Source organism: Pinus tabuliformis, chromosome 3_1 (assembly GCF_031772625.1).
Source record: "Pinus tabuliformis cultivar Carrire ecotype Pingquan chromosome 3_1, CPIR1, whole genome shotgun sequence".
NCBI classification, from domain to species: domain Eukaryota; kingdom Viridiplantae; phylum Streptophyta; class Pinopsida; order Pinales; family Pinaceae; genus Pinus; species Pinus tabuliformis.
In genome coordinates, this window is record NC_142301.1 from 313,509,497 (window position 1) to 313,523,130 (window position 13,634).

Consider the following 13,634-nt stretch of genomic DNA (forward strand, 5'->3'; position numbering starts at 1 on the left):
AAATGAATATATTTGTATGTTACCATTTTTTTCCCGATTTCTACCAATTTTTTCCCCGCGCCAATAATATCCCGATAATGATTACTGCAACATTGGTTATAAGCCTCGTGACTATTATTCGTGAGCTTTATTTACCATATTTGTAAAATATTAAATAATTCACATTGTGAGCTTACTTTACCGTACAAGTAAAATATTAAATAGAATTCCTCTTTTCCTGTGATATTTATTTGTCTTAGACAGTCCAGGCGTTCAGCATTTCTGTCAGCCTAGCTTTTTCTGTCTTCAGAATTGCTTCCCTCAATCTGCTGAGAGGAACTGATTCAATATTTAGTTCTTTTCTGTTTCTTTCGGCTGGGATGTTTAGCAGTTTTTCTACAGCATTACTCAAATCCTTTCTTTTTGTGTTTATTAGCTGCATACAGTGATATTGTAGAATCCTCAGAATCATTTTTATAGGCACTGAAATTTCTGTAGACTGAGAATCATTTTTATAGGCGTTGAAATTTCTGTTCTTGACTGTTGGAAGTAATACCTGTTTTTTCTGCCTGTGTAGACAAGTTTTGGAGCTCTGCTCCACATAAAATGTGTATGTAATTTTTTATTTTTTACTATAATAAAAAAGGTACTAAATTTACATTAAATAATTGGCAATTAGTGAGATAGTGGATATATTAAAGGGAACATATATTCGTGTAATTGTATAATTTACCATATTGGTAAAATATTAAATAATAGTGTATATGTTAAAGGAACATATATTCGTGCAATTGTATAAATAAGATAAGGTGTAATTCTGTGTGAAGTTATAATATTTAATAATGAAGATCGATATGAAGTTTTAAATATAGTTATTGATTTGAGATTTTACTATTATTATTTAATACTAATGGAGATTTTACATTGCAGTGGCCTATCTTTAAGAAAATGTAGGAAGACGAAGAACTCAAAGCTATTGAGGAAGAACTGGGGAGACTAGGGGCTGGAAGGAGGAGGTTATGTGTGGAATTCCAAGTAAAGAATCTTTCGGCTTGAGGCTTCCAAAAGAAGAAAACTGGGAGAGAAATAGGGGCAATGGGCACTGAAAAGAAGCATTGTATGGTTGCAAAATGGTGATGAGAACACTAAATATTTTCAAAACTTTTGTAAAGTGTGAAAAGCTGCCAACACCATTTGGGCTTTAAATGACCCGGAAGGAGGAAGAGCTACTTCCTTGGAAGAATTAGCCAGGTTTGGGAAAAGACACTTTTGTAATCTGTATAAAGCGCCCATGGAAGCTTCGATCGCTTAAGTGATCCTATTGTCACAACTTTTCCCTCGTTTTCTAATGATGAAGAAAACCAAAGATTGATGGAACCTGTTATTGATAATGAGTTGCAAGGGGTCCATAGTTTCTAGAAGGACAAGAGTCCTCGACTTGATGGATGGACAATTGAATTCTTTCTTGGATTGTATGCCATTTTGGGAGATGACATGCTAAGGGTGATTGGGGATTCCAGACAATATGGTAGAGTGCTGACATATTTTAATTCAACTTTTATCGCTCTTATTCCAAAAACAGATGATCCCCAATCCTTTGATAACTTCAAGCGAATCTCTCTATGTAACTGTATTTATAAGGTGATAGAAAATATAATTGCTAACAAAATCAAACCTATACTCCCTAAGAATGTGACTCTGGAGCAGTTTTCCTTCTTGGAAGGTCATCAGATTCATGAGGGAATAGGGGTAGTTCAAGAAGGCCTTCATAGTTTAAAACCAAAAACACTGAAAGGAATGGTGATAAAGATTGATCTGTCAAAAGCATATGACTGAGTCAATTGGTTATATATATGTTTGATCCTTACACATCTTGGTTTTGAAGTGCCCTTTACCAATTCGATCATGAGTTGTATAACCTTAGTATCATTTGTGGTCCTCATCAATGACTCGACATCGACTTTTTTCCATCCACAATGTGAACTATGATAGGGCTACTGTTTAAGTATGTTCTATGCTAGAGCAATTTATTTCAATTTTCACGGTTAGCTCAATATCTTCCAGATTAGCAATCACATCAGCATTAAAGTAAACTACAGATAGAACATAAATGTAAATCGCAGAAGACAAGTCAAGACAAGAGGACACAAGATGTGGCGCTAGCTAGGGACAAACCCCAATGTGGGAAAACCCTTGATCAATTCTTCTTATATGTTCTTCAATAGTTCAGCAGAGAGAGAGATAGAGAGATAGTACATTTACAACAGAAGTCAACATTTCGACTTTCAAGATAAGAGAATAGATCATCTCTACATGAGATCCATTGAAGACATGTTGCTTCAACTAATTCTCCAAGGTGACTCCTTCACCTATCATTGTGCTACATCTCGTCCACATGCTGCACCTCACCATGCAACACCATGCTACACTCATCATCACAGTGCTGGACGTAATGACCATGCTAGGCACTTCATGCTGCTGCTCCAATCACTGAACTGCTCTCATCACGAATCTACACTCAATGTTGCACTCTGCACTCAATGACTACTATGTTGCACTTCACTGCTGTCTCTAATACCATGCTGCATCCAACTGTTGCATCTAACCAAGCTGTCTAACATGCTGACCACACAAGCAGTCACATCAACCTTCAGTCCTTATCCTTGTGCAACCCTTAACACAATATGTTACTGGCTATGGCCTGCGGCCTAGCCCAACAGCAAGCAAGGTTATCATACAGTACCCAGCTATTACCCTTGAAGAACAATGTCTACTAATCAGCCTCATTGCAGCACAGTATGGCCAGAACAAATCTAAAATGTCTCACGCAGTCACCTACAACAATGTGACTTTAGTGTTGATGAAATACTTCCTTTTGCTACGGCATAAGACCACTTCTTCTTGCTGTGTCTTAGGTCTTTGTATGCCATTGATTAGGGCCTCTTCTATTGCGGCTAATAGAGTTGCGTATAAGACCTTTTTCATGATGGCAAATAGGAGCTAGATGAGGGCTGCCAATTAGGTCTCTAGATTTTCAGTGTAATACATCTCCCTTTCAGATCTCCTCACTATTGCTAGTGCATATAGAACTCTTCTCAATAGAGTGGCTAGAGTCTCCATTATGACAGTGGATTAGGATCTTTAAGGACAATGGTTTTGGAGCTACTCAGACATCAGATCAAGGTTCTCTTTTGCTGCGTTTTGAGGGTTACTTGTGACAACAAATCATGACTTGCGGCTAGGGTATTTAGGACAATGTATGAGGGCTTATCCTTCAGATGTGTGTAGACTTCTTTTTATTGCGGCTAGGGCTCCCTCTAGCACTCCTTAGATCTACGTTGAATCTCCTTAGACTAGAGAGCCTTTTCTTGACAGCGTTGAGGGCTTATACTTTACTTCCTTCCTTGACTGCGGCTAGGGCATGTATACCTGTGGGTAAAGCTCCTCCAAGACTCCTCCTTTAGGGTTGTGTAGAAGGCATCTTGACTAGCTGCGTAGATGTTAAATTATGGTATGTTCTATGCTTAGAGCAGTTTACTTCTTTTCTTCTTATTAGCCACAAATTAGCAATCACATATACATTAAGTAAAGTGTAGATAGAACATTAAACGATCAACAGAAAACAAGCCAACAAAAGAGACACAAGATGTGGCAGCTAGCTAGGGACAAACCCCAATGCGGGGAAACCCTTTGATCAAATCTTCTTTTATATTCAATAGTTCAGCAGAGATAAATAGTACAAAATCAGAATTTTGTAATTTTATATCAGCAGCAGAAAGCCCTAGATCAGCAAAGTCAAACTTGGTCAAATGAGTTGAAATTGACCTTCAATATGCTTGGTCAATTTCCTGTCAACTAGCCCTTGAACATCCTGAAGAAACAACCCTTGAACAACCCCAAAAACACAATCAAATTGCTATTGACTGAAGTCAACTGGCTGCCCAAAACTAGGGCAGTCAATGCTGGTCAAACCTATGGACGGATTGCCTCGATTTTTGTGCCAAAATCTGTAGCCTACCTAGGAGAGGCAGCCACACCAAAACTGCACCCTTGATGAGTCAACGCTTGGTCAACATAGGTCAAAGAGACCTTCAACAGCGTCTGCGTCCTCCTTGGCCTAATGCGTCCTCCTTCTCCCACGTGTGCGCTGCTCCTTCTATAACCCAAAGCTAAGGAGAGAGAGAGAAGAATGAGTGACATGAGATGATGAGACAACGAATCAACCTCTCTTGTATTTTTATGATTCACTGGGGATGTGTGCCACACATTTAACTAGTGGTCGACCTTGACAATTTTTTGAGTAAATACAAATAAATTCATATCTCCATAAATACTTGTTGGAATCGGATGATCTTTAGATCAATCCTATACCTCTCGACAAGATGAATCTAGGAAAAATATCAGCTGCCATAAATGAGGTGATCCACATGGAGTTTGGCCCTAGTTGCCAATTTTAACACTCCATCTCAACTAGGGAGAACTCCATCTGTAATCCGTTTGACCAGTGCTACTATCCCAGCCATCAAATGCACTACCTTGCACTGTTTGGCCTTGCTCTTCTCTACTCTGCTCGAACTATGAAGAAGAAGAAATGATTGAGGATGTATCATACCATCCTCCACTGCTCCGAAGTCAATCTCAGAGTGTGTCATACCACTCTCACTGATCCCAGATCAATATCATTGATCCCAGATCAGTGGAGGTCATCCTAGCATAGGGAGTATGGTAGATACAACGATGCGTCCATTGATAGTACTACTAATGACCCCTAACCCCGTTTCCCTACTCATTGATCAAATGAGAGGTACTTCCCATGAGTCCTGGAGTGCATGGGTAGGATGCCTCGACAGGAGAACTAATCATTCTGTCCAACAGCTGCCGCAGGAGAACTAATCATCTTGGCCCACAGGAGACCTAATCATCCTGTTCCACAGTTGGCCATGGAGAACTAATCATCTTGGCCCACAGGAGAACTAATCATCCTATTCCACAGTCGCCACGAGGTGTCACAGGGGAAGGTTGAACCTTTCACCCTGTACATAGTGCACCACCAGGGGATGGTGAGTCGCCCAATGATCGCATGTCGCTCCAAGAAGTACCTTGTGCCCCCTGGAGCTCCCAGAGCTCAATACATCATACTCGACCTTCATACAGGGGTATTTGAACGACACCAAGTCGTTCTCGAAAAGTCAAGAATTTGACCTTTCCCAGGGGCTTCGTGAAAATGTCGATGACCTATTCATCTGTACTGATATGTAGGAGCCTTATTGCTCCCCGCTGCACCATATACCGATTATAGTGGTACCTGATATCAATATGCTTGGAGCGATTATGAAATACGGGATTCTCTGATAAACAAATCCCGCTCTAGTTGTTACACAAGATTACAGTGGTATCCAATGTAAATCCAAACATCTTACTGAAGAGCTTTCACAACCAGACCGCCTCACAAGAGGCTATACTAGTAGCAATGTACTCTCCCTCGGCGGTGCTCAAAGCCACTGACTTTTTCTTCCCGCTCATCCAGGATATCGAGGCAGATCCCAAAGAGAAACAACACCCAAAAGTGCTCTTTCGGTCTACCAGGCTGCTTGCCCAATCAGCATCGATATATCCATGTAGTCTCACATCTTCGGCAGTGTATCTCAACCCATGAGTGATTGTGCCATGAAGATATCTCAACAGATTCTTGTCACCAATCCAATGTGAGTGGTGAGGCTCAACCATATGTTGACTCAACGTGTTGACTGCAAAACATATATCCAAAAGAGAGTTCACCAAGAACATCAATGCTCCGATGAGTTGACGATACTTGGTAGCATTTCGTAAAACGGGTCCGGTAGCACTATTGCTTAACTTCTTAAAGTCAAACTCCTTCAGGGTAGTCACGAGCTTGCAGTCCACCATACCAAATCTCTCCAATATCTTCACCACATATTTTCCTTGAGATAGGAAAATCTCCCGTGGCTCTTGCCAGACTTCTAGTCCTAGGAAATAGTGCATCAGTCCTAGGTCCTTCATCTCAAATTCAGAAGCCAACTCCCTCTTACATTTGTGAATGATAGGGTTTGCGCCTGTTAGAAAGAGGTCGCCAACGTACAACACCGGTATGAGAGGATTGTCATCTTCAACCTTAAAGTAAAGGTTAGGGTCAACTTCACTCCTAGTGAATCCCAGCTTCATCAAGTAGTTATCGATTCTCTCATACCATGCTCGGGGTGCTTGCTTCAGCCCATAGAGGGCCTTCTTCAACCTGCACACATGCGATTCTCGATCATGAATCTCAAAACCTTCGGGTTGCTCCACATAGTCCTCCTCTTTGATTGAACCATGCAAGAATGTGGTCTTGACATCCATCTGATGTAGGTTCCATCCTTGCGAAGTAGCAAGGGCTATGATTGATCCGGATTTAAACAGGAATGCAACAAAATACAGAGATAACAATATACACAAAGATGTAGTGGAAATAACACTTCATTTCATTAATGTAAAATACTGAAATATGCTTACAAACAGAAATGGAAATAAACCAGCGAGGGCAATGGTAGCTTATCTCTGAGAAGAGATGTGGCGGCTACATTTCTCTGAACTGTGTTACAATGAGGCTCGAAGGATTATTTATTGTTGAGAAACAATGGAAAACCCTAAACATTCAAAAACCTAACCCTAGAAGATGAAATGCCAAACTGTGGGCCCCGTTTGGGTAAATCGGTACATCAACTTCCCAGGGTCGTAACTTTGGCATACAATCTCCATTTGACGCACACAGTGTCTCATTAGAAAGATCTATTCGAGAAATACAATTTTGGGAAGAGCAACATCGGTCCATGGACCCATGTTGCTCCTAGTTTTCTCAAAAAACGTCATTTAGGGCCTCAAAACGACTCTAGAAGTTTAGGACCCAAAAAATTGCTAAAAATAGTAAATTGTGCTACAATTAAGGAAACTGAAAAGCTGAAAGAAACAATGGTGGGGGTCTAAGTGGACTTGGCAGGTGGCCACCAATGTCCACCTAGATCATTCCTCCCCCCTTAGGAAGAAATGGTCCCCATTGTGTTGAGTTCCTCCATGAGATGAGGAAACTTCTGCTGAGCTTGGTCCCTGGTGAGCCACTTGCCTTGGTGAAGGAGTTGGCCTGCTTTGACAACTCGATACAATTGGATATTCTGCTGGCGAGTGTGCTTGATCTGTGTGTCCATGATCCGATCAGTTGTAGCTTGTTCCATGCAATCTGGATTTAACTTTGTGGGTGTGAGCTGTTCTGCAATGTCGGATGTGTTTAGTAATGGTGGAAAGTATGGCCGAAAGTGTTCCACATTGAACACTGGGTGCAGGCCAAGGAATGGGGGAACACTGAGCTCAAATGCATTGTCTCCCACAACCTTGGTAATGGTGTAAGGACCATATCGGAGTGGTTTGAGTTTTCGATAGGCTTCGGTAAGGCGTTCCTTTTGCAAATGCAACCAGACTTTGTTGCTGACCTGAAACTTGTGTGGCACCCGATGTTGATCATGTCGCTGCTTGTACTTGGCATTTGATTTCTCCAGAATGTTATGGACCTGCTGGCGAATATGTTGGATGTGCTCAATGAATCTATTTGCCTTATCTGTTTCGGATTGGACATAAGCCAAATTTGCATGAGTAGCTGCAACTGGCATGGCCACATCAATGGGACATATTGGCTGGAATCCGAAGCCTACCTGAAAAGGGCTATGGCGAATCACGCTGTGGAGAGCTCGGTTGTAGCTGTGTTGAACATAGGGGAGGCTCTTGTCCCATGAGCGTAGATGCTTTGAGTTGTACATGCGCAAAATGTGTACGATCATCCTGTTGATAACCTCTGTCTGGCCATCAGTTTGAGGATGGAAGGCTGTGGACTTAGTGAATTTGGCGTCAAGCATCGACCAGAGACTGGACCAAAATGTACTGAGGAACCTACTGTCCTGATCTGAGATGATAGACTGTGGGATCCCAAAGTGTACCCACACTCATTAAAAGAAGAGTTTAGCAGTGGCTTTTGCTGTGATATTCTTCTTGCAGGCGGCCATAATGGCCATCTTCGAGAACCTGTCGACGACCACAAAAACACAGTCGTTTCCATGCTTAGTGGAAGGAAGACCTGACATGTAATCCATGGGAATGGATTCCCATGGTCGACTAGGGGTAGGCAACGGAGTATGGAGTCCTTGCTTCTTGATGGTCGGTTTGGCAATGGCGTAGGCAATGCATGATTTGATGTACTTCCCAACATCATGTCGAAGATGCGGCCAATAAAAATACTTTTGCAGTACTGCCACTGTTTTCTCGACCTCGAAATGTCCAACAGTCTGACCGTAGTGTGCTTCTCAAATCATCTTGGCACGCTCGCTTGAAGGAACACAAAGGTGACCCAGGTGGCATAACAGGGCATCCTGGAGGTGAAAGTCTGGAACACGCTAACCCTCCAAGAGTGTCTGGTATGTGTGGCCGAATTCTGGGTCGCTTTTGTAGAGAAGTGGCCAATCAGAAGTATCGTGCCCACAAGAGTTGAGCACAGTGGTTAACTCCATGATCAGTGGTCAACTGAGGCAATCTGCAACATTATTGGTGCTACCCTTCTTATACTTGATATTCAAATGGAACTATTGCAGGTATGTGGACCACTTCTGATGGCAATCATTCTGCGATTTTCCTTGGGTCTGTATGAACTGCAGGGGTTGGTGGTCTGTGTGGATGACCGTTTTCCTTCCCCAAAATGTAATGCTTCCATTGTCGGTAGGCCTGCATAATGGAATACATCTCTTTGTCATAAGTGGGATACTTCCAGACTGTGTCTGAAAGTGTCTCACTGTGATATGCCACTGGATGCCCGTGTTGAGTAAGGACTGCCCCAATAACATAGTCAGAGGCATCTGTCTCGACCTCAAATGGTTGTTGCAAGTATGGTAATGCGAGCATGGGTGTCGTGCAGAGGCGATCTTTCAACTCTGTGAATGCCCTTTGTTGAGATTCAGACCAAAAGAATTTTGCTTTCGCTCCTCCCTTGGTGACTTGACTCAAGGGCCAAGTGATATGAGAAAATCCCAACATGAACCTGTGGTAGAAGTTGACAAGACTTAGAAAGCTGCGGAGCTCTGTTAGAGTGGTTGAAGATGACCAATCTCAAATGACTTGGATCTTGGATGGATCCACATGCACCCCCTGTTCATAAATAATGTATCCTAAATACTGAACTTGGGTCATGCCAAAAGTGCATTTCTCCAAATTGGCACATAACTTGTGTTGCCGCAGTGTTTGGAGAACCCGTCGGATGTGGTGGAGGTGCTCTTCCCAACTCTGGCTGAAGATCAAGATGTCATCCAAGTATACCACTATAAATGAATCAGTGAATGGCTGCAAGATGTCATCCATTAGCCTGATGAAGGTTGCAGGAGAATTCGTTAATCCGAAAGGCATCACCAACCATTCAAACAGGCCCTCCTTGGCTTTGAAGGCAGTCTTCCACACATTGAAGGGTTCAATTGGTACTTGGTGATATCCTGACTTCAAATCGATTTTGCTGAAATATTTTCCCCCCTTCAGTTGGTCCAAGAGGTCATCAATCCGTGGAATCGGGTACTTATTACGGACAATGATCTTGTTCCGTGCCCGATAGTCAATACAGAGTCTCCAAGTCCCATCATTCCTCTGTACCAACACGATCGGGCTCCCAGAGGACGATGAACTTGGACGGATGTGACCTTTCTATAGCAGCTCCTGAATCTGCCTCTTGATTTCATCATTCTCCAAAACAAAGCACCGATAGATTGGTCCATTGGGCAGCGGCGCACCTGGGGTCAAATCGATGGAGTGCTTGACTTGACAGTGCAGAGGAACCCCTGTGGAGGAGGTGAAGATGTCCTTGTACTCCTCCACGACCTTGTCCATTTGTAGTTGTCATGCGGAGGGGCCTTGTCTAGAGGTCGTGGCCACTGCCTTCTTCTTTCCTTGAGGGCGTATCATTAGGAAAACAAATTTCCTGGTTTTGGACACGAGCTAACTGCATTGTTTTGCAGTAATCAAAGAGATGGCAGTAGGCAGTGCTACCTTTGCTAAGATGTACAACTTAGTTCCCAAAGTAACAATAACAGCACGGGGCCTTGATTCATACACAGCATGTCACTTCCACAAGTATAGTTGTCCTAGTAATACATCACAAACTTCAAGGGGAGCAATGTCACACAATACCTCATCCGTGAAGGGCTTGATGTTGTATGGAAGGCGACACTACTGGCTCACGCGAAGATCCCGTCCTTGGTGAAGCCACCCGATGGTGTACGGTTGTGGATGTGTGTGCTGTGGTTGGTAAGCCTGGCTGCTTCACGACCTCTGCTGAAATGAGGTTCTTTTGGCTCCCGCTGTTGACAATGAACTATAGCGGGGAGCCCTTTACCCACATCTAGGAGTGGAAGAGACGCTTCTCCTCCTCTGGATCTTTGGGTTCCTCTTTCTGGATCTTCGTGGTGGCAATGGTGGCGTTGGGCTCCGCATCGATAATCTGCTTCCCTTTGTCATTCCCCTTGTCGAGTTCTGACTCAGAGTCAAAACCTACGTCCGATTCTGAAACCTTTAGCTCAGCCACCAGTGATTGCTTAACCCAACACTCACTTGTGTTGTGAGTGGAGCTCTTATGGAACTCACACCACTTTCCTATGTCCTTTTTCGATTTCACGGCATTGTTCTTTTCTTGCATCTTTGGCGGGTTGTCTTGGGCCGCCCTGCCTTGGCTTTGCCATTTGTTCTTTGGTTTGGGGGCACCTTTCCCTTGCTTCAGATTCGCAAATCCAAATTCTCGCTTCTTCTGTTTAAACTTTTGCTTGACCTTGATGACATATCGGTATGCAGTGCCATGCGAGGAGATGTTCAGGAATTCTATTTCTTCCTAGATGTACTCATGCAGACAACCGCAGTATTTGAGTACCAAATGCTGCTCCGAATCCTTGATACCCAACTTTGTGCGAAGGGTATGGAAAATATTTTTGAACTTCGGCACGTCTTGGTCCCTTCCTTGCCGTAGCGTGGTCCACTTTATGTATTGATCCTCATAGATTCTGACAGGGTAGTATTTCTCCTTGATGGCATCCCGGAATGAATTCCAAGTGGGTGTGGCCGAAAATAGTGAGCCTGTACTTTCATCCTTATGCTCGCAGTAGGTTTCCCACCAGTCCTTGACATGGAGCGCTGCTTTGAGAAGAGTGAAAATAATCTTTTCCCAACTGGAAAAATCATGAAAAGAAAAATAATCCTCTAGCAGATTTATCCATTTATGGACGGCATCTGCGTCTATCTGACCCTTGAATATGGGGATTTCAAAATTAACTTGTACCTTAAATGATTTGGCGTTTCCAGAGTAGCTGTTGGAAGCTGATGCATTGCCCCTGGGTAGCCGCTGAAGGATTTGGGCAAAGTTGTCCATCATTGCGTTTCTTTGTCTTTCGAGGCTTCTTCGAGCAAGATTTTGATAGGATCTCCTGCCCCCTCGTCTTTCTTTTCATCCGCCATGGGAGGCTGTCGGGATTTGCGAGGCTGGTCTTGCAAAGGTTCGACCAGTTCAAGCCCTAACTCCTTATATCCCGACCTCGTTGGGGACATGCAAAGAAAAAAAGACCGCTCTGATACCACTGATCTAGATTTAAACAGGAACACAACAAAATACAGAGATAACCATATACACAAAGATGCATCGGAAATAACGCTTCATTTCATTAATGTAAAATATTAAAATATGCTTACAAACATAAATGGAAATAAACCAGCTAGAGTGATGGTAGCTTATCTCTGAGAAGAGATGTGGTGGCTACATTCCTCTGAACTGTGTTACAATGAGGCTCGAAATCCTATTTATTGTTGAGAAACAATGGAAAACCCTAAACATCCAAAAACCTAACCTTAGAAGATGAAACGCCAAACTGTGGGCCCCGTTTGGGTAAATTGGTACATCAACTTCCCAGGGTCATAACTTTAGCATATGATCTCCGTTTGATGCGCACAATATCTCGTTAGAAAGATCTATCCAAGAAACGTCGTTTAGGGCCTCAAAATGGCTCCGAAAGTTTAGGACCTGAAAACTGCTAAAAATAGTAAACGATGCTACAATTAAGGAAATTGAAAAGCTGAAAGAAACAATGGTGGGTGTCCAAGTGGTCTTGGCAGGTGGCCACCAATATCCACCTGGATCAATGATCAAGCGAATGGTGGTATATAGGGCAACAAGTGCAAATATCTCGTCATAGTCTATACCTTCGTTCTGAGAGAAGCCACGAGTGAAAAGAAAGCCTTATACTTTTCTGTACTTCCATCAACTACATGTTTTATCTTGTAAAGCCATTTCGAAGTGACAACTTCTTTGTCCTAAGGTCTGGGGACCACATCCCAGACATCGTTTTTCATGATGGACTCATATTCCTTAGTCATAGAATCCTTCCATACGATGCTTGACAGCTTCTGCAAATAATGAAGGCTCATTTTGGATGATTGTGCTAATGATGGTCAAGTATCCCTGATACCTGGTTGGCTTACTTCCCCGAAAGGTTCCCCTAGGTGCAACATGCCCTTCAGCATCATCAAGTGTTCCCCTAAGTCATGAAGGCCTGTTCCTAGAAGAGGAAGGCTCTTGTGGAGGGGGATCAATAAGATCCATAGGTTCTTCCACATCGGGCATCATCTCATCTTCCTTTTCCTTTGGTTCCCTGGTGTCAGCTTCTTTAGATCCCCTTTGAGTAGGAAGATTGTCAACTTTACTAAGAGCCATATCTTTGTCAAAGGTGACATCATGGCTAATCTCGATTTCCCTTTGACCAACCACATAGATTCTATAGCCCTTAGTGTTTTAGCTATAGCTCACAAAGATTCATTTCTTTCCAGATGCACCCAATTTATTCCTCTTCTCCTTCGGCACATGAAAATATATCGGACTTCCAAAAATTCTAAAATGAGATACGTCAGGTTTCTTACCATTGAACATCTCTTCGGGAGCCTTGGAACCCAATGCTTGATAAGGGCATCGGTTTTGCACATATACGACGATATTCACAACTTTGGCCCATAGAAACTTCGAAAGTCTTTGATCATGGAGCATAGCACGGACAACTTCCACAATCGTACGATTTTTCCTTTCCGTCGCACCATTCTGCTAAGGGGTATATGGTGTTGTAGTCTTCCTCTTAATGTCAGCTTCTTTGCAAAAGTCATGGAACTCATTGGATTCATACTCAATCCCATTATTAGTCCTTAAGATCTTGTTCTTATTTTCAATTTGATTCTCGATCAAGGCTTTGAAGTGACGAAACCATGTGAACACTTCATCCTTCTTTTTCAAGAAGTATATCCAGGTCTTGTGAGAATAATCATCTATAAAAGTGAGGTAATATAAATATCCTCCCAAAGAATTAACAGGCATCATACCAGATATGTCTTAGTGAACCAATTGCAATATATCAGAGGTCTTGCTTTAGCTTGCGGGGAATGGTCCCCTTTTGAGCGTCCCTTCAACACATCTAGGACATACACCTTCTTGCTCTACTTGGAACTCGGGCATCCCTAACACCATTTGTCTTACATTGGGTAAAGCTTTATAATGAAGGTGAGAAAACCTCCGATGCCATAGTTCAGACTGAAGTGATGTGTCACAAGACATG

General features: G+C 42.7%; 1 protein-coding gene across 1 annotated transcript in view; it reads right to left on the reverse strand.

Moving 5' to 3' along the window:
- Positions 1–235: 235 nt before the first annotated feature.
- LOC149187032 (uncharacterized) overlaps positions 236–13,634 on the reverse strand; it is a 61,263-nt gene continuing 47,864 nt past the window's right edge. Inside the window, exon 2 of the mRNA XM_089409533.1 lies at positions 236–415. Within this exon, the coding sequence (XP_089265659.1) occupies positions 236–415 (180 nt within the window). The remainder of the gene's footprint in view (positions 416–13,634) is intronic.